General features: G+C 38.6%; 5 protein-coding genes across 5 annotated transcripts; 2 read left to right on the top strand and 3 right to left on the bottom strand.

The window, feature by feature from the left end:
- Nucleotides 1–557: 557 nt before the first annotated feature.
- Nucleotides 558–4,675, bottom strand: LOC137734718 (plastidial pyruvate kinase 2-like). The gene is made up of 12 exons (XM_068473985.1): nucleotides 4,149–4,675; nucleotides 3,398–3,676; nucleotides 3,112–3,277; nucleotides 2,899–3,033; nucleotides 2,674–2,784; nucleotides 2,480–2,568; nucleotides 2,281–2,343; nucleotides 1,998–2,173; nucleotides 1,788–1,890; nucleotides 1,549–1,697; nucleotides 1,209–1,317; nucleotides 558–933 (listed from the first exon to the last, which is right to left on the bottom strand). Exons 1-12 carry the CDS (start codon nucleotides 4,392–4,394, stop codon nucleotides 826–828), a joined length of 1,734 nt encoding a protein of 577 aa, XP_068330086.1. The 5' UTR covers nucleotides 4,395–4,675; the 3' UTR covers nucleotides 558–825.
- Nucleotides 4,676–7,213: 2,538 nt separating this feature from the next.
- LOC137735736 (receptor-like protein EIX2) lies at nucleotides 7,214–10,221 on the top strand. The gene has a single exon (XM_068475177.1). It carries the CDS (start codon nucleotides 7,214–7,216, stop codon nucleotides 10,106–10,108), a length of 2,895 nt encoding a protein of 964 aa, XP_068331278.1. The 3' UTR covers nucleotides 10,109–10,221.
- Nucleotides 10,222–10,408: 187 nt separating this feature from the next.
- LOC137735737 (uncharacterized) lies at nucleotides 10,409–16,852 on the bottom strand. The gene is made up of 16 exons (XM_068475178.1): nucleotides 15,119–16,852; nucleotides 14,287–14,692; nucleotides 14,081–14,203; nucleotides 13,643–13,784; nucleotides 13,201–13,493; nucleotides 13,042–13,097; nucleotides 12,781–12,875; nucleotides 12,384–12,486; nucleotides 12,175–12,269; nucleotides 12,038–12,100; nucleotides 11,709–11,784; nucleotides 11,483–11,591; nucleotides 11,152–11,264; nucleotides 10,958–11,016; nucleotides 10,731–10,839; nucleotides 10,409–10,599 (listed from the first exon to the last, which is right to left on the bottom strand). Exons 2-16 carry the CDS (start codon nucleotides 14,675–14,677, stop codon nucleotides 10,465–10,467), a joined length of 1,962 nt encoding a protein of 653 aa, XP_068331279.1. The 5' UTR covers nucleotides 14,678–14,692; nucleotides 15,119–16,852; the 3' UTR covers nucleotides 10,409–10,464.
- Nucleotides 16,853–19,146: 2,294 nt separating this feature from the next.
- Nucleotides 19,147–20,227, top strand: LOC137735670 (hevamine-A-like). Its single transcript, XM_068475118.1, has one exon. The coding sequence runs from the start codon at nucleotides 19,172–19,174 to the stop codon at nucleotides 20,066–20,068; it is 897 nt and encodes a 298-aa protein (XP_068331219.1). The 5' UTR covers nucleotides 19,147–19,171; the 3' UTR covers nucleotides 20,069–20,227.
- A 107-nt stretch (nucleotides 20,228–20,334) lies between these two features.
- Nucleotides 20,335–23,950, bottom strand: LOC137733216 (G-type lectin S-receptor-like serine/threonine-protein kinase At5g24080). The gene is made up of 5 exons (XM_068472372.1): nucleotides 23,691–23,950; nucleotides 21,686–23,040; nucleotides 21,425–21,605; nucleotides 20,796–21,249; nucleotides 20,335–20,685 (listed from the first exon to the last, which is right to left on the bottom strand). The coding sequence occupies exons 1-5, from the start codon at nucleotides 23,948–23,950 to the stop codon at nucleotides 20,344–20,346; spliced, it is 2,592 nt and encodes an 863-aa protein (XP_068328473.1). The 3' UTR covers nucleotides 20,335–20,343.
- Between the last annotated feature and the right edge of the window lie 1,799 nt (nucleotides 23,951–25,749).

Genomic DNA, 25,749 nt, shown 5'->3' with positions numbered 1-25,749 from the left:
GATTTATAATCAAATTCAATGACATATGTGGCATAATCTTATTGGGTGGTGGGTTTCACATACATACTGGAGCAACTTTTGAGTTTCAAGAGAAAGAGAGTCACAAGTTAAAATAGAACGAATTTTGAATTTCAGAGAATAAAGTGAGAACTTTTGAATTTCAGGAAAAAGAGAGTTCACAAGTTAAAATGCAACAAATTTTGATTTTCAAAAAGTAGAGTGATGATTTTTAAGTTACGGGATAAGTAAGATTAAAATTAACTTTAAAAAACGTAACTATAAATAACCTTTTTCAATAAACAAGAAATCCGCCTCATTCCATCAATGCCCCTTCAAAGTTCTAACCATTTGTAGAATCACGTCATCGGCAGAACAACTTTCAAGCACGAAACTCCCTCAATCTTAGTCCCACACTCGTGCAGCGGACGTAAAATCTACCCTAGCCAGTGGTCAACGGCTATGCGACAAACAGTAAGCAGCGGATATCAGAAGGTGACGATCTGTTTCCTCAATCAAACTATTAAAGGAAATTACAGTTTGAGTAACAAGTTAAGACATTTCATTCCAACTGCCAAATTTATAACTTAATTAACAACTTCTTGTTCTTCTGAAACATACACCAAAATTATTTAAGAAAAAATGGGAAACCAAAAAATAAGCATACAGGATCACAAAAAAGTGTGCAATACAAGAAAAAACAACCAAAGCAAGAAACTACCACAACAATTCTGCTGGAACTACAACAGATATGCTATCGTTGGAAATTATCGTAGTGTAGACAAAGAAATCCATGTTACGAGGGCGACTTTTCCATCTCCGTTGCACCTAAATTTTGCGCACTTGAATGTTGTGAGTGGATTGGAGCCGCCAAATGGGTTGCCTGCCACTTTGAACGAGTGCGACCTCTTCTCCTGCCTTTACCAATCCTTGCTTCTGTAAACAAAACACCGGAAAATGCATCATCAGTGTTGGCATGGTTGAATAGCATATAGCTATGTTAGTACAAATCAGAACCAAAAGTGTCGTATGAAAAAGCTAAGAGAAACGAAAAATATTGATCCTGCCAAGATTGATTCAAGGATGAGCCATTAAGGGAAATGAAACCCGATATAAAAATGGCCGATTGGAAAATTCCCGTATGTGACCAAATGCAAATTTAAATTACTCTATGTCGCCGTGAATTTAGGAAATATGCAGCAAAACGTCACCTTCAGCACGGTCAAGGCATTGCTAAAGCTTGTTTCAGAATCTTCTGTGAACTCCATGTATATGGGACATACGCCTTGATACAAAGCCAACCTCCGTTGTATGCTTTTACTGCATCGCCATCGAAGTACTTGATCAGTCAAAAAATCAAATTCACTTTCCTAATGAATAGAACTTGCACAGCATATTTTAACTGGTACAGTTACAAATTTAACAAAATTCATGCTGTGCACCTGCCCGGAGGAGGGGGATGACAAATCTATCAAGGAGAATAAAAAAAAAAAAAACTCTAGTAACACTATCACAAATAATGCCTTTGTGACAGGTAACATGAAAACTCACTCATTCGTAAAGGCAAATATGGTCCCGGTAGGTCGGTAATGGCTCAATAGAACAGCCATGAAACCAGTTCTGGTAAAGACAACGATTGAGGTACCAAGAGTATTGGACATCATGGTTGCATGGTAAGCAAACATCTCACTCATGTGGTTCTGCAGGAAAGACGACATCAGAGTCGGTTGAAACTGAAAGAATAAGATGCTGCCTACTGAAACTGAATGAATAAGTATATGTTCCCTAACCTTGAAAGCTTTACCAAGATTGGCTGGCACCGCGCCACCCAAGATGGTCGCCTCAGTCCGAAGTGCGACAGTGTGCATAACTTTCACTGCCTTCAAAGGATACCTACATGGATATGAAATCTCTTTATTACATTATGCTACGGTCTAAATGTTAGTATATAGTCCAAAACTGGTTCCGACGGTATAATTCCAATAGCCACAACAACTTACTTTCCATGAGCAGTCTCTCCAGAAAGCATAATTCCATCAGAACCCTCTCTAACAGCAATGGCAATGTCGGATACCTCAGCTCTGGTTGGTGTTGGGTGAACAATCATGCTTTCCAGCATATTTGTTGCCACAATAACAGCCTTTCCCATGCTACGGCATATCCTGATTATCTCTTCCTACATTTTGAAATAAAAGAGAGAGTTCAGAATGCACTAAATGAACTCAACTTAATGTAACAATCTTGTTAAGTGGATTCAATTGCAATGTGTCTGTCGTTAAGTACCTGCAAAAGCGGAACTTCCTCAACAGGGAGCTCTGCACCAAGATCTCCTCTTGCAACCATTGCCTAAAATCAGATAATCGCATGTCAGCATTATCTTCAAAATGTGTTATTCACATAATAAGATGCAAATATCCAGGAGAAAGAGCATGTAAATCATTTATTAAGCATCACGTTTCCACTCATTGATTTGAGAAATTACCCCATCGGATGCTGTGATAATCGAATGCAAATTCGGGATAGAGTCTGCACTTTCTATTTTTACAATAACGTGTATATCTGCATTATTACCTGCAATATAAAATAGGTTAACATACATTCATTCAAAAGCATTACACAAAATGTAGTATTCAGATGTATTATCTGAATATATGATAAAAGTATTTGGAAAGTTACTTTGCAGATAATTCTTCAATTCATGAACAACTTGCGCATCTTTGACAAATGAAACAGCGTAGAAGTCAACTTTATTGTCCACTCCAAATTTAATATCTTCCCAATCTTTCTCTGCAATAAATAAGTTTAGACAACTATATCATTAGGAAAACAGATCATAAAGAAATAAAAGAAAACATCTTTAATAGATTGTAAAGGATTGAATCAACAATTTAGGAGTCCAACCAGTGATAGAAGGCAATGTTGCACTTTTCCCTCGCACATTCAAATGTCGCCTAGACTTAAGCTCTCCTCCATCAACAACTTCACATTTCACTGATTCTTCTGTCTTGGACTTCACCAGAAATGACATCATACCACCTACAGCACAAATCAAGATCCAGAGCATATATAAACATAATCAATTTTTAACCAAAATAAAAGTAAAATTCAGCATACCATCAACCAGAAGCATGTCTCCCGGTGCTACATCATTAACGAAATCATCATAGTTCACACTAACACAATCTGATGTGCCAACCCCTCTTTTAATTGTAAAGGTAAATTCCTGCCCACTTTCTAAATTGATTGACTGTGGCAGGTCACCGCTCCTAACCTCAGGACCCTGATACAGAACAACATCATCAATGGAATGACCTAGATATTCTCCGAATAGTAAAAGATAAGCAATTCAAACTAATGACTTGATATTGAAGGAAACAAGAAACAATAAGGGAAGCCTTGCCTTGGTATCAAGCATGATCGCAATGGCATTGTCTTCATGTTGCTCATTATATTCTTTAACCAAGTCGATAACTTTTTGATGAGACGCATGATCTCCATGTGACATATTCATACGAGCAACATTCATTCCGGCCTCAGCCAACTTCCAGATCATTTCGCGCGTGTTGGTGGAAGGACCAATTGTGCAAACAATCTTTGTCTTACGTTTGACCACAGGCTTTGACCACATACCCACTGCTGTGTTGTCGAGTTGCCGAATTGCCCTCAACTGATCCTCTATCTGATCAGCAACACAAGCTAAACAAACTAAGCATACATTCTAAAAGCACGCAAACTTTAAATGAAATCTCTAAGTCATTCTAATAAAAGTACTTATGAGCATAAGAGCTTTCTATAAAAGCAATTCCAAGGAGGTCCTTCCTCGGCCACCAAAAGAAACATCTCTACAGTCTAAGAAGCTAAACATCGAGTAATCAGTCTAATTACTATCAATTCAACATCGAAAAAAACAAAAGAAATTCACTTTTCGTCATGATTTCCTACAATTTCTGGGCAACGAAACAGATTATACTTTTTTTTCATAATTAAAGTATCAAACTTGCCATCCAAGCGAGTCGAACGTGAGACCTCGGAGTTACTATATAAGGAGGAATATCACTTAGACCACATTGGCATTGTTAATGGGAGCAACCAAACACATCAAGCTCCCAAAAAAAAAAAAGGAAGATTGAATAGTAGCACCTAGCACGAACCTTCGGTGAGTCTTCGGGCGAGACGGGAACGACCTCCGTCTGAAGGGGACTCTTGGCAGTTATCTCAGACCTCCTATTCCCAAACACTCTCCAGCTCCATCCCTTCTGCTTCTCCTCAAAAGCCATAACTTTGTATGCAAAGCTCGTCGGCGGCTTCAGCTTGTCGGCGGCGCGGCCGCGTGAGGATCCAGAGCTGGGAGAGAGGATCGAGCTCTGAATCGCCCGCATAGCCACCACCTGCGCCATTTTGTTTGGAGAGAGAGAGAGAGAGAGGCAGGGAGATTCGGGTTTTTGGAAGGGGAATGCGGAGGTTCTGAAGGAGAGGAGGAAGGTGAGGGGGAAGTGCGTGGCGGAGGGATTTAAAAGAACGTATGTATGTAGGTAGGGAGTGATTAAATTGTGTTGAAGTCGCCGCTGAATTTGGCGGAGGTTTTGAGGCGACAGATGGATAAAGAGTGTTTAGGAGGGACGGGAGGGCTTTGGATGTATCGAACAGAAGTAAAAAGTAGTTCAACTTCTTTCGTTCAAAGCGGAGCTTGTCTCGAAAGGGGCACGGGTGGATCACGATCATGAGACGGTTTTGGGCCTGTTTCGGACCAACACTTCTGCCTACGCATATGCTAGGTATATTTCACATGCGGGCTGCTGGGTTTGCTTGCGAAGACCACTAACTTGCATAACTGGTGTACCGTTATCGTGATTTTCCAGAGTACTTTAGCATTTCTCTTTCATTTGATTTATAAAACTTGGGCTACACCTGAAGAGTGCGGGTAAGGCTGCGTACGTTGGACGTACTCTTGATTCTCACAAAGTGAAGAACCTTGTTGAATTGGGGTCATTCTTTTATTATAGTATGGCAGTGTGATTATTTTTCACCGAGCTTACTAAAGTGGTGAAATCATTCATTTTTCTTAAACATACGATGTAAGGGACTTGTGTGGATGGGGAAGGTTTCTTCTAGGCAATCAAACCTTTAGGTCATCTCTAACCGATCCGGTCAAAGGGTCATTGGGCTAAAAATAGCTTAGAATGACACGAAAACTACCTCCAACCGAGGGCTAGGCCAAAGGGTTTATGGACCCCACTGGGCCCAAACTCCTAAATCAAGCCAACTGCCTGGCCATTTCAGCCCTCCAGCGCCAGAATGTCAAGCTTGAGATTTTGCCAACCCTCCAGCTTCAGAATGTTAAGTTGACATTTTGCCAGCTCTCCAACTTAGCCTATTTGAATGCCAACGGCTGCTTGGCGTCAGCATGACGCCAGCTAGCAATGGCTAGCTAATGTCATGCCGCCATCAGGTTACCGTTGGAATTAGATTTTTTTTTTTTTGGACAAATTAAAAAAATTCTAAACTTTTTTTTTCCTATAAATACCTACACCATTCCTACAATATTGAAAGTTGGAGATAAGAATCCTATCTAATATTTGCACAACCAATTACATCTCGACACGTGACATTCGAAATCATATCTGAAAGATTATTAAGATTACATAAAGATAAGAAATTTGGAGAGTTACTCACTTTAGCGGCACGTGTTACTCGAAATCCTATCCGAAAAATTATGGAGATTATATAAAAATAAGAAATTTGGAGAGTTACTCACGTTAGCGACACATGTCACTCGAAATCCTATCCAAAAAATTATTGAGATTATATAAAGATAAGAAATCTGGAGGCTTATTCATTTGGCGACAAGTGACACTCAAAATATGTCCGAAAACCTTATTTTAATATGGTAGTTTAATTTAATTAACCATATTAATTTAATTAAAATAATAAATTATGTTTGGCCTATGACCCTTTGACCCATTCAGTTGGAGATTGTATAAAATATGACCTATCAATGTTCATTAAAATATAATTTCTTGTCGAGCTATATGGCTAAAGAAAGCCTTTTGACCCTTATTCAGTTAGAGATGACCTTAGATGCCACTCGGGATAACATCCTAAAGATTGTAGTCCCACAATTACCCCAACTGTCACATTTTCCAAATTGTAGAGGTTGGATAGCTGATGAAACTTTTGGATTAATTCTCTCACATGAAGCGATTTATACTACCACATTTGCCCCCAACTGTCATTATAGACCAATGTTCATCCCTTCCCTCTCCTTCTCTCACATTTTTCATTTGTCTTTTTCTCTCTATAGAACAATTAATATAAGGTGTTGACGTGAATTAATCGTGATCATTCAAATAGGAGGGGAGGGAAGGAGAAGAAAAAAAAGAAGGAAGAGAATCCTAAAGAAAGAAGGGAATACTACTCCCTTGTTTTTTGGCTTGAATGCTCATTTATTATGGTCTACTAGTACCAAGCCGCTTAATATTGCAAGAGCAATTTCATGTAATTCTCCTGATCATCTTATTCTAATGGTCTATTCGTCGGGTTAAAACTTATCATTTTGATAATCCAGATCAATAAGTAAAAAATTAACGGTAGATATGGATTAGGTCAATTGGTTAAAATAAATTATCTTCTCCTTTGCACTCAAATTCGAATTCGCCTCATTGTAGATTAGAATAGCGAAAGACTAACACCTAATTCGTTAAAAATACCATAAAAAAAGTCTAAAAGTTGGGACAAAACACCTCAATCCACCTTATTATTCCAATTAAATTCTCATCTTCACATAGCTAGTCCTGGGTTTGATTCGTGGCAATGTTGAATCACGCAATGATGATCAAATGATGCTAAAATACTTTTGTAAGTCTTTTTAGCCTTGAAAAAGTAGACCAGCGTGGCTATGCCACAAGCTGGTCCTTAAGAAAAAAAAAAATGAAATCCCCATTTTTTTCTATTGATTTATAAATATTATCTTGGCATTTACTTTTGAGTTTGCCACCCATAGAAAGCTTAAGAACAAACAAATGGTCATAGACATATATTATATCAAATGAACACAATGACTTTCGGTTCCGTTTTGTTAGCAAAATGTATTAAAGTTAACTACATCCCTTTCACCTCTGCCCATCAGATTCCGTGCTGATATGAAACCAATCACAAACTGCAAATGATCAATCTTTAAAGCAACATCTCTTGCTTTTCACTTCCAAATTCACATACCATGTTGTTCGAAGTCATATATTCTGTCTTGTTTGTGCTTACATCTGTCAATTGTTGTTTGAGTGCCGGAATCAGTTCCAACGTCAGGTGCTTACAAACAGAAAAAACCGCTCTGCTTCAGTTCAAACAAGGCCTCGTCGACGAGTCCAATGTTCTTGCCTCTTGGGAAACCGGCAAAGATTGTTGTGAGTGGAGAGGAATCGCTTGCAGCAACGAAACAGGTCATGTTGTCGCACTAGATCTTTACTATAACTCTTCTGATGTTTATAATGTTGAAACTCCTTTGAGTGGTGTCATTGCTCCTTCTCTACTTGAATTGCCGTATCTAACTTACTTGGACCTCAGTTTCAATAATTTCAAAGGAAAAATTCCCAAGTTCATCGGTTCTTTAAGCCGGTTGAAGCAACTCAAACTGGCAGGTGCTAGCCTTAGCGGACCAATTCCTCCCCAACTTGGAAACCTCTCTAGTTTGTATGCTCTTGATCTTGCAAGGAACTATGTCACATTTGAAAATCTCGAGTGGTTATCTCATCTTTCTTCTTTGAGGTACTTGAACATATCGCGTCTTAATTTTTCCGAGGTTGTAAATTGGCCAGAGTCTATAAGCAAACTCCCTTCACTTGTTGAACTTCAGCTATCTTCATGTAATCTTCCCAATGTTGAACTGAGTTCGCTTTCTTTTGTCAATTCTTCTAAATCTCTTGAAGTCCTTGAACTCTCGGATAATTTTCTTAATCTTTCGATATTTTATTGGATGGCCAATGTTAGCACCAACCTTGTTCACATTGGTTTAGCTGGTGATCAGTTGCAAGGTCCCTTCCCAGATGTTTTTGCAAACATGGTTTCTCTCGTGTCTCTTGATCTCTCGTATAACAAACTTGAAGGCGGGATACCAAAGTCCTTTCGAAACCTTTGCAACTTAGAGTTGTTGAATTTATTGGAAAACAAACTTTCTGACAGAATTGAAGACTCTGTCGAAAACTTGTCTTGTGCTCAAGATACCCTCGAGTCCTTGTCCTTGAGTGGGAACCTATTTTCGGGTTCATTTCCTGATAACCTTACAAGATTTTCATCCTTGAAAGAATTGTACATTGATGGCACCAATGTAAGTGGATCTCTTCCAAAAAGTTTTCAGCCACTCTCCCAGCTAAGATCCTTGAGCCTAGTTCTAAACCAGTTCACCGGATCACTGCCTGATTTTACAGGTCTTTCCTTGTTAAGGCAGTTATTTATCTCCCAAAATCAACTCAATGGATCCATAACTGAGAGTATCGGACAACTTTCCAGCCTCGAAAATTTGGATCTTTCTTGGAATTCTTTAAATGGTGTCGTAACTGAAGCACACTTCTCCAATCTCTCGCGTTTAAACTCTTTGGATTTTTCTCATAATCCTTTGTCTTTCAACTTGAGCTCGGATTGGACTCCGCCTTTCCAAATCAAATCACTAGGATTGTCCTCTTGCAAGGTTGGCCCTGCTTTTCCAAAATGGATTCAAACTCAGACAAAACTTACTTCACTCTACATGGCTGATGCTGAGATTTCGGATTCTATACCTGATAAGTTTTGGGACCTGTCTTCCAGCTTACTCGAGTTAAACCTATCGATGAACCAAATCCATGGAAAGTTGCCAAATCTATCAACAAAAAACAGCACCTTTTTTTCGTTTGACTTGTCATCTAATCGCTTGGACGGTCCACTTCCGCCATTTCCTTCAAGTGTTGCCATCTTGCGTCTATCCAAAAACATGTTTTCCGGACCCTTATCTTCCTTTTGTGAAACAGAAACTCCAAACTTGTCTAATCTAGACCTTTCCGAGAACCAGCTATTTGGCAAACTTCCTAGTTGTTGGATGCAGTTTCAAGGATTGCTCTCTTTGAACATGGCTAAGAACAATTTCTCCGGAAAAATTCCAAGCTCATTAGGCTACTTAAAGAATGCTGCATTGTTACGCTTGCACGACAACAACCTTTCTGGAGAATTGCCTTCTTTGGAGAACTGTACAGAGTTAAGGGTTGTTGATCTCGGTGCCAATAAACTATCTGGAGAGATACCGACATGGATAGGCCCGAGCCTAACAAAGTTGCTGGTTCTTCGCTTAAGGTCAAACGAGTTTTATGGAAGCATACCCTTAAGCCTATGCAGTCTTCCTGCCCTTCATGTTTTGGACTTCTCCAAGAACAATATATCTGGGGCCTTGCCATATTGCCTCCCTAACATAACAGCTTTGTCTTCGATGTCCCCCGAGGTTGAGGATAACATTATTGTTGGGTTTGTGCAACTGATTTGGAAAGGAATAGAGATTGAGTTCGGCGAAAATCTTAAGCTTTTGAGAAGCATTGACATTTCAAGCAACAACTTAAATGGATACATTCCAGAAAGTGTAACAAGTTTGATGAAGTTGATTTCTCTGAACCTTTCAAGAAACAGTTTCACTGGGGTGCTTCCTAACAAATTTGGTCAGTTGGAGATGTTAGAATCGCTCGATTTGTCACGAAACCAGATATCTGGTAGCATTCCTTCGAGCTTTTCCAGCTTACATTATCTTAGTGTCTTGGACTTGTCATACAACAATTTAACAGGAAGGATTCCGCTAAGCACTCAACTTCAAACCTTCAATGCTTCTGCATTTACGGGAAATCTTGGACTTTGCGGGCAACCGCTCACACCAGAATGCCCGGGAGATAAAACAACTGAAGATCCTGCAGTCCCTAATGGCAGTGGAAGTGACAAGACCGAACAAGATGATGATGGTTTCATAAGCTTAGGATTTTATGTCAGCTTGGTGCTTGGTTTCGTCATAGGATTCTGGAGTGTCTGTGGTACTTTGGTTCTCAAGACATCTTGGAGATACGCCTATTTCCGGTTGTTGGATGATATCAAAGGTCGGATTATGTGACGACCGTTGCCTGTGAAGGAAAAGCTGCAGGGGAGATTTCAAAGGTAAACGGTAAAGCTCTACTCTCCTAATCCGTTACATACTTCCGAACTTATACAGAGACATTCGGTTGTACTTTCCGATTTGTAATAAAATGTCATCAACTATGATGCTTGTTTGTCTCAAGGCTTACGTTTCTCTGGCTAATATGATGTAAATATTTGAATTCCACGCGACATTAAAAAAGAATAGCTACACACTAATACAAGACACATTGCTCAGATGAAAGCCAGAACGAAACCAGTTCGAACACACCGGAAGTGAACTTCATTCAATGTCGGGCACACTAAGAACACGGAGATAAAAGTTTCAAACTTTTATGACATAGATGTTACTAGGACAGAGTTATCAGCCGATCCTGTTAAGAAGATGGGTAACGTCGGGTGCCAATCTACAGTAGTTATAGCAGCACTGTGTGGGAGAGAGCTCAACCCATACACATGACCCCGAACCTGAACCAAGTTAACGAAACAAAAATTTGTATCAACACAATGCATCGCCTAGATCTTCTAAATACTGCAATCAGGGAAACCCTAAACATAATGAAGCCACTCACACAAACGCATGGAGAAGAGAGAACAACCTGGTATATGGGCGCTCTTACCGAACCAGACGTTACCAATAGTCTCCTCCCAGTAGCATCTAAAGCCATTTCATGTCTGCAACTTTTTGAGCTCTCGGGGTCACAGAACCTACGGAATGGAAGAGAGCAGCGCTAGTTAATCAGGTGTATGGCGAAATAGTTTTGTTTGACAAGACTGCAGCGTAACTAATATCAACTAATAATATGGGATGCCAAAGAAAAAGTACCTGCTACAGTTTATTGACCAAAGGATTTGACCTTGGTTTTGCAAGCTCCATTCAAACACCTGACACCGCAAAAACAGTTCTGTTAGGCAAATACTTTTGAGAGGACAAAATTATAAGACCAGCAGCAGTTCAAGTAATAACGGGGGCAAATGCTCTAATCAAACTTCATGCGAAAATGAACATAAAGCACTTGCCATTCCATCTACTCCCAAACTGAAAATACTTGTCTCATCAGGGCCGAAAAGAATGGAGCTTATAGCAGAGTCATGCGCAGGCCACCCGGTTATTTGTAGATAGGCAGACATATCTTTGGCTTGTTAAGGTGTTCGTATATGTACGAGTATGTGTACATATACTGGCAAGCTAAGCTATGCAGAAGGGTGCACCAGTTTATGAATCCATTAAGACGAGGGATTAACCATACAGCTAAAATGCCTTCGTTGAGGGCAAAAATTTAACCACCTTGGAAAAATAAAAATAAATAACACAAGAAATGCAAAAGTGTTCAAAAATATGTGTGGATACCAAACATGTGAATCATTCCATCAGTTGCAGCGGCCGCTAAAATTTTCCCATTGTGATTGAAACTAAGGGATGTTATTGCAGGTGGATCTTTACCAAGAGGAAGAACTGTCTTCACGAAACCCAAAAGGTTAAGCACTAAAATTACAAGTGTCAGAAATGAAAGGCTTAAGAATATAAGTTGCTATAGCATGCATATATGATCTTCTGGTACAAAGAAAGCATATACCATAGCCTTCCACGTCTTCATATTCCACACAGTTAATGAAGCGAACCCCATACTATCAACATAACTTGATCCGTGCCTACAAATACAACAAAAGTCATGATTCTGACATTCATGAGAATTTAATCCCCAAACACACAAAAACACACATGAGCATATATGCATGTACGTAACGGTAAAAAGAACGGTTTCATGTTTGAATTATAATCATTTCACAGCAAAGTGCTCATATCATACTTCAGTTGAATAGAGCTGTTATAATAGGGGAAACTTTTTGGTCGAACACGGAGTCTGGTTTATGAAAATATGATAAGATTACAGAAAGAATGTACCCCTTGGATGCTGCCGCAGTAACAAAAATTGGCTCTACAGGGCTGCACTTTATATCCAGGATACTGTAGCAGGGGAAAAAAAGGGTAAATAACAGAGCAAAGAAGTACAGAATTGTACGAGTAATATCAGGAAGAACCTTGGAAATTCTTCCCTCGTGCTAAGATCACAGACAACTCTCTTTGCATCGACATTCCACGCTTTAATGCCTCCATTAGCAGCGCCTATGAGAAGCTTTTGTCAAAAGAACAAAAACACTTAAACTAGATATTCCAATGTCAAATAATCAAGTTAAGATTCCAATGCCAAGCAATATCTAAGTGCATTTTGAAAATCTAATCTGCATACCAATCGGTCAGATTTACACTCCCAGTCAAGTGACATAATCTTGGCTCCACAATAAATGGTTGCATTTCTAGATGCCGGAGTTGATGAGTCATAGGTCCATATCCTATTTAATGAACAAATACAGATTACGATTTGAAATCAGCCGATGGTCAAAGAGTTGAGAAATCAGCCAATAGTCAAGGAGTTGAGCAATAAATGTAGCACTTTCGTAACTACTAACTATAGAAATAAAGGAAAACTAATGAAAAGAGCTTGAAAACTTTGAGTTTTAACGAAAAGGACAAAAAGTTGTTGTAAGTGAATAGTACCAGGATTGACTTTTTAGAGTAAAAATATGGTTTTTCATTAAAGTGAACAGTATCAGGAGCTTTTTGCTAAGGTTGCCTATAAATAATACCTTACTGTTCCATCTTCAGATGCACTGGCTATATTATTTCCAGACGCAGAAAAGCGGCAGCGACTGATTGGACTTGTGTGGCCCATAAATGTCTCCTATGAACAATGATGATTCGAAAGTTACGGAGTATCCGATAAAATATAAACAGCTGAAGCTGAAAAAAAGTATCAGGAAAAAAGGAGCTACAAAAAATGCAAAATCGCAACAAATTGAATATGAGCTTGTAGCATCAAAACCAATCATGACTGAGAAGCAATTTACCTGGAAGTCAACCTTAAATTCAGTGAAGTCTTCTAAATGGCTTTCCCTGCCATTTTCTGTAGTCACATTCCATAGTTAGTAAACAGATAATCTCCGTAACAGCTACTGCACTGTCCCCACAACGCAAAGGGAAAATAATTCAGTATAGAAGTTACTTACCATTATAGGGGCCATCCTTGTATAGCTGAATACTATCAGCAGTTCCACCATCTCTAACGCAAGACGTTGATTGCGAACTTAAATTAGGATCAGACTTAGATATGTTAAACTCTGGTCTGTTTCCCATGTGTCCAGCAACAACCCAATCTGGATCCACCTCTGCTCCCCTTATTTGAAAAGTATCAGGAGGGCAAGTTTCCTGAGTATCTTTGGATATAAGATGATTTTCCTCATGCACTACACTTGATGAACTCCTGGTTCGTTCAGTGCTTGCATCGGCTACTGACGAACAACTACAGAGTTTCAAAAGTAAAATAAAGGAATAAGGAAGAGGCAAAAACATGATAGTCTCAAAATACTGATGATCCCTTGCACCAAGTCTATACAACTTATTTACATGATACTCTCAAGTCTAAAGGGAAGAAACAATGAAAAACTTCACCTTCTTAACTGGCATAATTGACCATCTTTTTCCTCCAACAAAGCCTGAAGTTTTGATAACTTGAGATTGAGTTGCTTGATGTCTTTTTTCAGACGGTTGACAGTAGTCTTTTCTGAGCTAATTTTCATAAGGGCTGGCATGCGTGGTTTAGTTAAGGGCATTTTCTTCAAAATTAGTCATATTGAATAATTAAAGTGCAGAAATCAATGTAAAACTAACCTGGTTTTCACTTGAAATATATAAACTCAAAAAAAATAAGAACAAGGTTGATATAAACAAAACTGGTTTCCATATGGTAGCTGAGAAATTCAAATTATCATAATATCGAAAGTCTACATAGTTGGGTGCCATGTGACAACAAGTACCAAGATCAACGAACAGCCCACTCTCAAAAGACAACATAAATAAAAATGAAATTAGCCAAATTCTGAAGGATATGAGTACCGTTGAAGATCTCACTAAAGAAATTTCTGACAGATAAACGCAAGGCCTCATACCATTCCTTTGAAAAGTATATACGAAACTCAGGATCAGAGTTTGGTTTCTTTACATATGGAATGGCTGCATCACACATATAAAAAGGTAAATCAACAAAAGATAGTAGATCACTATACAAAAATAGAAAGACAAAACGACAAACCCACCAAACCATGCAGTCCAATCCTGGCCTCTTTGCAACAAATCATTCCCAATCATTCCAAAGAACTCTAAAACTTTGTCTCTCCTCCCTGACTGGATGGCATTAACAACGTAGTAGCGTAGAATAGACACCTCCAGTTTTGAAAGAGTAGTCAAAAGTACTGTCTCGGATGATGAAGAGAGACACTGCTTGAAAAAACTGAATAGACCAACTAATTTTTCTGCCTGAAGCTTAGGTACATACACTGAGAAGATTAATTCCATTATCCTATCTACTTGAAACCCTTTACCGATATCCGTAGATAATTCAGAATCGAAAGCTTGCAAAGTGTTCGTGAATCCTCTAAACACAAGAAACTCCCTCACAAGCTCCTCAGCATACCGCATATTCTCCATCTTCCCCAGCTATGTCTACAAACACATATATTCACCTTAACTTGTATACCAGGTTATTACACATCCATGTCTCACATGGATCATATAACAAATACTAAAGGGTGCATCTTTCACTACTTATCACTGTTCTTCAAACAACAACAACAACAACAAAGCCTTATCCCACTAAGTGGGATACTGAAATGTTGCATTTTTCACTGATTTTTTTACAAAGAATTAAACTTTTAGTTGAAAAAAACTTAATTTTGATTAGTTTTACATTACATGTTGCCCGAAACTAAAAGGGTGATCAGGAAATCCTTAAACTCAGTTCATGATTGTATTTATGTGGTCATTGGTATCGAGTTGGAAGCATAATAATTAGAAGGGAAAGAGGGTTTAAAGGGATTTAGGGTTTGCAGAAATTGAAATTTCAGGAATTGGGGGAAGGAAAGATTTTACCTTGCGGAATTGCAGAGGAACCGGATGGGATTTGTATATTACAGTCAGAGGAGAGGAGGGGAGTTCGATTCAGCTTTCCAGTCCAGGTTGAGAAGGGTGGAAGGTGGGAAGGTGGGAAGGTGGAGTGAGTTTGGCGCTTAAATTATTGCTAATTTTATCATTGTGGTTGTTGAAGCCCAAATTTGTTGCGTTGAGCCCAAACGTAGTTAATTGGGCCATTTCTAATTGGGAGGACCTTGCAAGGGCATATTCTTGCGTGAAATTAGACGTATTATTCTTACAAGTGATATGAGACAAGCGAGATACTAACTATAATTCGGGATAATATCCCTGATTGTATACCGATTCCTCCATTTTTGGAGTCTCACTTCTTGATGTTCATATTTTTTTTTTTTGTTTCAAATAAAAAATTTGTTCAAACTTCGCGTATATAATAACCAAGTTGTTTGCAATTTCGAAAAGTCATCATGTGTCTTCTCTAGTTAAAAAAATGAGAGATGAAGAAGTGCAGAAAGGCTAGCTTAGACATCTAATAACATTTTCAAAACTAGACATATAGCTTACAATATTTCTATCTTTTGGATTCTGCCAAAGTTTATCAATTATAATTTATAGAACGATAAAAAGTTTAATAAAATTATTTGAACATACAAAATCGACACATTTGTCGACAATTTTGGTATATGATTATATGTACCAATTATTCTCTAACACCGTAAAGCCTATCAACTTCAGTAAAAGTCCACAAACTCAACAAAAATCCATCACTCCAACAAAACTACAAAAGTCTAACAAAAATCACGAGAAAAGGAAAATGCCAAGATGCAAGAAACTTCAAAGCAGTTTCTTGTGGAGAAAACTTATTTCTCTTTGCTGCGTCAAAGAGAGAAGTCTATCCCTCTTGCTATGGAACAGGATCCCCTCCAGATTCTTTTTATCTAGATCCTATGGACCAAATAATTTCAGTTGTTCACGTAAAATTATGATTCTGAGATCACTCTTCCTCTTCAACTTTCTCTCTCTCTCCTTCTCCTCAACATCCTTGCCTTCTTCTCCGACGGTGATCGACGAAGCAGAACTGCAGAGAAGAAGGAAGAAGAAGGAAATGAGAGTGGCTGAACGTCGTCATACTGCGTGGAAAAACAACCGGCACACATACAACTGAAGTCCTGTGAGAGCAAGCAAACTCAAAGTTGTGACGTAAATGTAAACTTTGCGCTTCAAGAGCTGAAAAACATCAACTTTGATAACTTCACCAGAGGTTTGACACTCCCTTAACTGTATGGACACATGGCTCTTAGGGGGTGGCTGCTTAGCCTCCTGTATCTTCTTGTATATGAGATCTTGCTCCAAATAGTTGACATCCAAGTGATACTGCACCCGGTAGAACATTGTCACGGCGTCTAGGAAGGCCATGAAGAATATTACTGAAGAAACTAGTATCATGCTGAAGGGCACCCACCATTCGCAACTGTAACTGGAATCCGAACCGTTCAGCCGCGGCCGTGACGAAAACCCTAGGAAAAATAGGGCTTGCAATAGAAGATAACCGATGGTTAAATTTTGAGCTCTTGTCTCGTGGTAACAGACGCGTTTTTCTTGCTTTCTGTTGATGATCTTCAACTCCTTGAAGCTTTTTTCTAGCTCTTCTAACTCCATGGTTAATTATGTACGAGGGATATTTAAGGTGCTTCTAAATTAAGCTCTAATATATAATAACTCAGAAGTACTTTTGCATTACACGATTGTATATATAGCCCCTTCGACTGTGCTTTCGGAGAAATTGCAAGTTCATTGCCATGTAACTTCCTCAAATCAAAGTCGTGATTTGCTTCTGACTTTTTCAACGATGGCCGTTTGACTTGAGAGGGATATTTGGGCTCTGCCATGTTACTTTGTTTGGGCTGAGTTCCAGTAGTCATGACCATGCCCAAGTGGATCGTCCTCTTTTCACGGATTATGTGTTTGTATCTGATTTTGCGCTCGGCCCATTGGTTTCGAGCCGTCAGATTAAAAGAAGGTTGATGATTTATAATAACTTTTTTAGATATTTAATGGTTTTGATAGTATTATCTCATGGGTTATTGGCAATTATCTTAAAGTGCTTGAGGATCAGGATTGACGTTTAGATGGAGTTTCAATTAATAGTATAATAGGACTAGATTCAAAATCTTGGTTTGAGTCAAAGAAGGCGAAGCATGATGATGAAGTTTCAGTCGAGAATAATTCCAAGTATATCCAGAGAATATGTCGAAGAATTGGAATATTATCAGAACTTTACCACTTGGTAGACTTAGGCATCAAGGATAAATATAGGGGATTTGCAACATAGAGAAGCCCCTTCAACTTCACAACTCAAAACGCTCTACGCAAAACCCTTCTCACAATGTTGAGAAAAACACTAACTATCATAACTCACCCATCAACACATCTTCAGTTTGGACTAAGAACACTGTGTTGACAACCAACAACATCTTTAATTTGGACTAACAACACTAGAGCCGTAGAACCAAGCGATCAAGAAGCACCTTCAGTTTGGACTAACAACACTGCTTCTAGTCGACTAGTTATCTATCCAAGTCTCGGCCGGTGAAAGGTTTTCAATTTATTCACCGAAAGAGGTCACTTCATTAGCTTACCAGCAAAGTGGAGTGTTCTATGATTGGTTACTCTCAAGTGCATTTTGTAGTTCAATATTCAGACGGCCGAATCATGTTCACCGTAAAAAAAACCTCATATTTTTTTATCACTTGTGTCTTTACAGTTTGAAATCGATTCAGCACATTTATATTCTAATGAAATAGTCGAGACAGCCGAGCCTGACAGGAGATCCTAAACTTTACAGTGATTTAGGCAACCTTTGTCTTCAAGTTCTAGAACCCAAGGCCGATACGTGTGCCTTTCTTGACCATAACGCATTCGCCACTGCCACCATATCCATTCTACTTATCCGACCGAGCTCGATTGCGAGTTGGCACGCCTGCATCATAAAAAGGACGTAGTTAGCTTATAATTACATATATGTACACTACGTAGACTTTGTAATTTCTAAAAATCAACACTACGAGTAAACCACAAAATCGATCACATTGTTGATCAATTTTATGTGTCTGTTGAGCATTATTGAATACACACACACGCACACATGGAAATCAGCAAAGATCAATGTCATTATACGCATTGTTGTATATGGCTTAAGTACACTTCAAAATCTAACGGTTGATTGATCTAAAATATGGTGTTATGAAAGAAAGGGGTCCGAAGATCCAAAGGATAAAAAGGGTCACGGTCTATAATAACCTTAATGTGAGTGTGATCGGTCAAGTATATATATTTATCTTAATATTTTATAAGGCACATATTTTGCAGCGTTCGTCTCTCCCTATCCACAGGACTTTTGTTTTGGAGTACATGCGGACAAGTGTGTACCAATCCACTCCTTGATTGGTTAAACAAAGATCATGCCTATCAAATTTGCCCAAATCTAAAATCATATGATCGTTGAATTAAGGGTTTAGGGTTTCTTTGTAGAATCATATTCGACCTTCTCTACATTACAAATGAATGTCTCAATAGTTTTCAACTTGTCTAATTTTAGCTAGGATAATCTATGTTATAAAAATGTACTGTTTGGATCGTTAAAATACATTAAGTGTGAGCTCCAAACGTGTGTAAAAAATTACGTAAAAAAAGTGGTGCCATAGATTTTTCCCCATAAATATAATAGCATTCACAAGTAGTTGTAAATAATTTTTGGAAGATAATTGTTGTCTCACCATTTTCCTTTTATTTGCAATGCAACTGACAAAGTGCATAAGGACAATGAATACATACCATATCAGCTCAAGCGTGCTTCAATGTAAAACTAGAAAATAATTAGCAATACTACAAAGAAAGGGCAAACGTAACTTCGATGCCACGCATCAATGAATATAACAAAATTGTCACCAGCAGCACATTACGGTCTCTTCTTCTATATAATGCAACACCTCTTTCATATTATTTCCCACCAAAACTTCCACAATCAAACCACACATAAACCTTTCTCAAGATATGGCTCCAAAGTCCACAATGTCCCTAGCATTGCTCTCTTTAGTGACACTAGTTCTGGCTTTGGGGGCTAATGCCGGTGGAATCGCTATATATTGGGGTCAAAATGGGAATGAAGGCACGTTAGCGGAAACTTGTGCTACAGGGAATTACCAATTTGTAAACGTAGCTTTTCTCACCACCTTCGGCAATGGCCGAACCCCCGCCATCAACCTAGCCGGTCACTGTGACCCAACGACCGATGAATGCACCAAGTTGAGCCCAGAGATCAGGTCATGCCAAGCCAAGGGGATTAAGGTCATACTTTCCATTGGAGGAGCTTCTGGGAGCTACTCTCTAACTTCAGCTGCTGATGCAAGGCAAGTTGCAACTTACTTGTGGAACAACTTCTTGGGAGGGCATTCGTCGTCGAGGCCATTGGGAGCTGCAGTATTGGATGGAATTGACTTTGATATTGAGGGAGGGACTGACCAATATTGGGATGACCTTGCTAGGTACCTATCTGGGTATAGCAAGAGAGGCAAGAAAGTTTACTTGACTGCTGCCCCACAATGTCCCTTTCCTGATGCTTGGATTGGAAATGCACTTAAGACAGGCCTCTTTGACAATGTTTGGGTTCAGTTCTACAACAACCCACCCTGTCAGTACACTTCCGGCGATGTGGCCAATCTGGAGGACGCTTGGAAGCAGTGGACTTCAGCCATCCCTGCACATAAGATTTTCTTGGGGTTGCCTGCTGCACCTCAGGCTGCCGGTAGCGGTTTTATTCCTGCTTCTGATCTCAACTCACAAGTCCTTCCGGCTATTAAAAACTCGGCTAAGTATGGAGGTGTCATGCTTTGGTCCAAGTATTATGATGATCTTGATGGATACAGCTCCTCCATCAAGAGTCATGTCTAAAATTTCAATATGTTTACTATTTGAAGAACAAAATGGATATCCACCCTTATGTACGTTGACTACATAAGTATGTATCTGCCAGTCTATATCGATTGAGTTTATGCAATGTCAATACTATTAATTTCCTAGGTTTTTATGAATGAATGGTATGATCATGAGTAAAAGAATGACTTAACGCAGTAATTGGATGTCAACTTTGATGAATTATAATTGAGCTTGTGAGGATCGTACAAGACTGACCAAATATGGTCCGTCATAACCCGATTTCTAGTCGACTATCTAGGGGACATTGTGGAGTAACTGCATGTAGCTTGAGATGAAGAAGGATGGGTATTGATGGTGAAGGAGCTGAAGTGATTGAATTCTCTCTTCATTGCCTTGTACACATGATCCAGGCCTTCATCAATTAACTCCAAAACCGTTTGGGGCATCGGTGGCATGTTGATGCCGACTGATCCTTCCAACATTCTCACTACTTCCCCCATTGTTGGTCTCATGAATATCTCATCTTGGATGCACCAAAAGGCAACTTTCAAGGCTCTAATGAGTTCTTCTTCTTCCACCGCTCCTTCGAGTCTCCTGTCTGCAACTTTCATGGGATTTCCACTTGTCATCTCCTACAATCATGATTAAAATTCATTTCATAAAACAAAAGTTTCCGCAAGATTTTAATGTTGACAAAAATTTTGCGCAAGAAAAAAAAATTATAATAAATTTTCTGTTATACCTTAAAAGCCCATCCAGGATAGAAAAAGTCATCTGCATCAAATGACATGTCAAGGTTTCTTCGACCGCCAACGATCTCTAGAAGAAGCATGCCGTAACTATAAACATCAGCCTTAACAGTTATAGGCCGGTTACTCACCCACTCTGGAGCCAAATAGCCTCTTGTTCCTCTGACCATGGTAACAACCTGTGAGTGCTCTCTTCCCATCAACTTAGCTAGTCCAAAATCGGAAACTTTAGGACAGAAATTTTCATCTAGCAGAATGTTTTCTGGTTTGATGTCACAATGTATAATTCGATCTCGGCATTGCTCATGAAAATATGCAATCCCTTGTGCAGTACCCACGGCTATATCAAACCGTGATTGCCAATCTAGCAACTTGTCTCGGGAATAATTTGAGCGAAATATCCATTTGTCCAGAGACCCATTTTTCATGAACTCATAAACTAAAAGCCTGCCAGCACAAGAAAATATGTTCAGTTTTTAGATCAATCAAATGTAGCATCTTAAGAATGTTTACTAGAATTCAGAAGACCATGTGTCATTGGCTACAAACGTTTTAAGAAGCTATGCATACACAATTGTTAATTTGGTGAGAAGCCTTTAGGTTTCTCAGGGTTATTGCTTACCGTTGTGAGCTCTCGGAGCAGTACCCGCATAGACGAACCAAGTTCATGTGATGCATGGAACCAATGGTGTTCACTTCAGTTATAAACTCCTTCTCCCCATGTGGTAAAACCCTTTCAAGTTTTTTTACAGCAACCAAAGTCCCATCTGCAAGGCTTCCCTTGTAGACACTCCCAAATCCCCCTGCAAAGTAGCATATTGTAAACAGAACCAACACTATAAGAAAATTGCAAATTACTATTACATATATAATCCATTCTTACCAGTTCCAAGAAGCTGTGAGAAATTCCACGTACGAATTTGTAGTTCGCGGTAACTAAGATTCAATGGAGCACCAGACAAGATTACTGAGCTTTCCAGTGTTCTCTTCAAGGATCTCCTCCTATGCACATTGTAATATAGCAAAAGACATAGGAGGGCAACAAGGAAGGTCATGCTAAGAACAATAGGAATAACCAAAACTTTTGTTTGCTGATTACCCGACCCCTTGGAAGACTCCCCGGATCCTTTTGCATTGCCCTCCAAGCCATTAGACCGAACCTTCACAAACAGAGTTGAACCAGGATCCTCATAGCCACCAAAATCCATGCTTCTCAAAACCCAACAGTATGGATTTTCGTCATCAAGGCCGTAAACTGAAGCAACACATTCACAATCAGCTAGACAAATATCTCCACATTTTGTTACATTCTCAACATCGCTGTAGTTTGCTATGACTGAAAATTCTGGAAAATAGTAATTGGTTTGCTGCACCGTTGAAATTCTGAACTGGGATGGCTGATAATTACTCCGCGAATCACATTTTCCTGCAAGTGATGAATTCTCTGAACAAAGACTTCCCCCATTTTCCTTGTAAGTCCCCGGTAGACATGTGCAAGAAGCATTAGTTTTACTCCTATCCAAGTTACATATCCCTTTACCACAAATTCCAGCAATGTCACATGGTGTTGAAACTGCAGCCCACTCTGGAACCCATTGCCTTGAGCCATTAACATCATTATCCCAACGATACAAGCGTAAATTCCCATTACTCTCGAGTATCAATCTTTGAAGAACCAATGATCTGGTTGATATGTTTGATGCCGCTGATAGTCCCCCATCATCGCCATCGTTCTTGTACACGTATACAGCTCCATCTGATGACTCCCCATACACAATTCCAAAGCTCCCTGCTTCATCTAAAACCGCTACAACATCCCCGGTTACATTTGATATGTCTGGTCCGTTCCAATAAGAATAGTTATAATATGATTCAGGGGAGGAATTGTATAAAGTTTCCGGCATGTTGTAAGTCAAGGCAAGGCTTAAAGAAGTGCGTTGTTGAAGCATTTTGAGTGCATAGTATCCACCATGTGAGGGGGACTTAGAAGTTGTTAGCTCTAAAGAGACTGAAAGAGGTTGGTTTGGGAGGAGAGTGTCAGATGGGTGTGAGAAACTCTGCCACACCGGGCGGTTGACATTGTCGTGGATAATGAAATTTCCGGATTCTTGCAACGTTGCTCCTTCAACACCAGCGCCGGAGGTGTTTGAGGTCCACGTGGTAGCGTCTCCATCCATGAGGACAAGGTTTCCGGTTGTGTCAAGCTCCAGGATCGCATTGTTGGAGACGGCTGAGTTTCTATATATTTAGATGATTGAGAGAAAATGAAATTTGTAGCCTGCAAAAGCTAATGTAAAGACTAGAGATGGAGAATTGGTTTGTGATCTTTTTGTTTTCTATTTAGTCAAAGTCTATTAATCATTCACTCCATACGCAACATTCTATATGCAAGATATTCGGCAAAATGAATGATCAAAATCAAAGATTAACAACATAGCGATCACATACCAAAAATTGATCATTTTAACAACTTAAATTTATAAATTGTTCGTTTCAACCAATTTTTCAAGATACTTTTTGTTCTTGAACTAGTTAAAGTATGCAACACATAAAAGTACATAGCCACCATATGGATGATGGTAAGCAGGCAAACAACGGGCAGACATGGTAGATAAATCCACGCGTCCTTCCTTCTTTATGAGAAAAACTACACTATCATTGTAAGTCAAACATAACATTTTCATTCATTTTAATTAAGACTTTTTCATGGACACAAGTTAAAAAATTATTAATCAAGTTTCAATGAAAAAGAAAAAGAAAACACATCAAGACAAAGAGCAAATATATTTGTCGTCGTAATATTGATGGACCTAGACCTACTGGTTAAATTTCATTTTGTCAATTTGCTTTTTCAAGGGATTAAAACAAGGAGGTTTTGGATGATTTACCTGTTAGCAGACCATACTATGGTTCGATCTCCGGGAAGCTCCGCAAACCAAATTGCCAGTTGAAGTCTGTCGTTTTCGTCCGACGTTGGAGTGAACCCTAAAGCAAATGTGCCATTATCTGAGACCAACGTTTGGTTCTCTCTAGCCAACAGCCTCGAACCCAAATCAATCCGGCTAGCCGAGCAGGCATCAAACCCAGCTACAACCAAGAAGAACATTGCCACCAAATAAGTAGAAAAATAAGTGGAGGACATTACCATTGGAGCCTGAATTGGCCAGAATGTTATTTGTTGAAGAACCGATTAAGCTAGAACAAGAAAACAAAGGTGGTTGCGTCTTATTTATTTGTTAAACTGAGAGTGAGAGGAAGACTTTCATGCATGGAAGAAGATTGAGAAATCATGACACGTATAAATAGTGGTGGGTGAGCTAAATATTGACAAAAGTTTCACCAATATTTGGTCGGCTGATAAGAGCAATTGGATATTGGGGCACGTGGTGAATGCAGTGTGGTGTAGTCTTCAATATTGGACTGTGAGTATTTGCATGAGAATAAATTGTGGCTTTCACACCCATATATCAGTGGGTATGGATATATGGAACTTGTGGTGAATGATTGAGTTAAAGTTCATCTTGCCATTGTTTATATATTATATAACATTTTCGGATGCTAATGTTATATAATATATAAACAATGGCAAGATGAACTTTAACTCAATCATTCATATGTAAATAGGTCTTGCCATTTGTTGAAATTCATATGTAAATAGGTTTTGACACTGAAAGCTCGAGTATTGCTGTTGCTTTCAAACATTTTATCCATTTTGTGATGTAATTGCTAGTTGAAATTTTGGAACTAAAATTATGATCTAGGGGAACCTTGTACTTAAGGCATATTAATTCTAGATTGATAAATATACAAAGATAAGGCAAGTGGATGATTGTCCTGGTGGTTATGATTTTTCTCTTTAACTCTTTAGATTTCGAGTTCAAATATTTTCCATCTCAAACATAAATGATTTTAATAATAATACTAGATATTAAAGTCGTAGATAAAAACTAAAAACAAACAATCTCAAATAGAACACAAGAGATTACGCAGTTTTGTATAGAAGCTTGCGTCTATAGGCGAAACATGTTGAGGAAATTCCACTAACAAATCCTAGCAAAATCAAATGAGAACGTAGAAGACTCTCCCAAAGAGCTTTCTAACTCTCAAACTTACAAACTGACTCTTACAATTGGTGGATTGCTTTGTGTTTTAAGTCCTTATTGATGCACGCATGTTCGCAAGTAATTACTTTTTTTTTTCTTTTGAATATTTCACACGTGATTTCTATTATTGTTACTTTGTTAATGTTGTGGCAAGGGAAAACTTGATGTGGATTTCTAGCAAACAAAATCATTTCTTGCACCTTGGGTCATCTTGCAGAGTCATATGATTAACTATCAAATGAACAAATCATTTTCTTGAAAATTAATTCTCTGACAAAAGTATATAGACGGCGATAACTTCAAAAAACCAGAACAAATATTTCTAGGTATTGACATCATTATGTGTCATCACTACGTATGAGTATTTCGAATAACCTTGCGTGTTGTTCTGTTAGATATGATAATTTTGGTTTTTAATATGATATTTCAATTTTCACCTTTCAAATAAATTAAGGGAACATTTAAAATTTTCTGATCCTGTTTAAATAACTTTTTTTTAGTTTGGCTAATCAAATCTGAGAGATGAGATATGTGAAGAAAATGAAAAATTCAAGTTCTCCGTTGAGTGTTGAATTTCCGAATTTTTTTGAAATATAAGTGGAAATATTATCCGTTTTCAATTGGCGAAGTTGACGATTTTCATATTACATTCAACCAAATTAATAACTAAGACACTTCTAGCAGAATCAGCTGTTTTTGAACATCCAATTTCTAGAATGTTTTTCTCAAGATTAATAGAAAGCTTCGAAATTAATTGTATTATATTGACGTAACATAAACTCGGTATAGGATACATATTGATATAGTCAAGGTAATAAGGAAGGATCCTTTTGTTCTTAAAATT

This window comes from Pyrus communis, chromosome 5 (genome assembly GCF_963583255.1).
Source record: "Pyrus communis chromosome 5, drPyrComm1.1, whole genome shotgun sequence".
Classification (NCBI taxonomy): domain Eukaryota; kingdom Viridiplantae; phylum Streptophyta; class Magnoliopsida; order Rosales; family Rosaceae; genus Pyrus; species Pyrus communis.
Note: the sequence above shows the minus strand (reverse complement) of the source record. Positions and strands in the feature narration are given on the sequence as shown.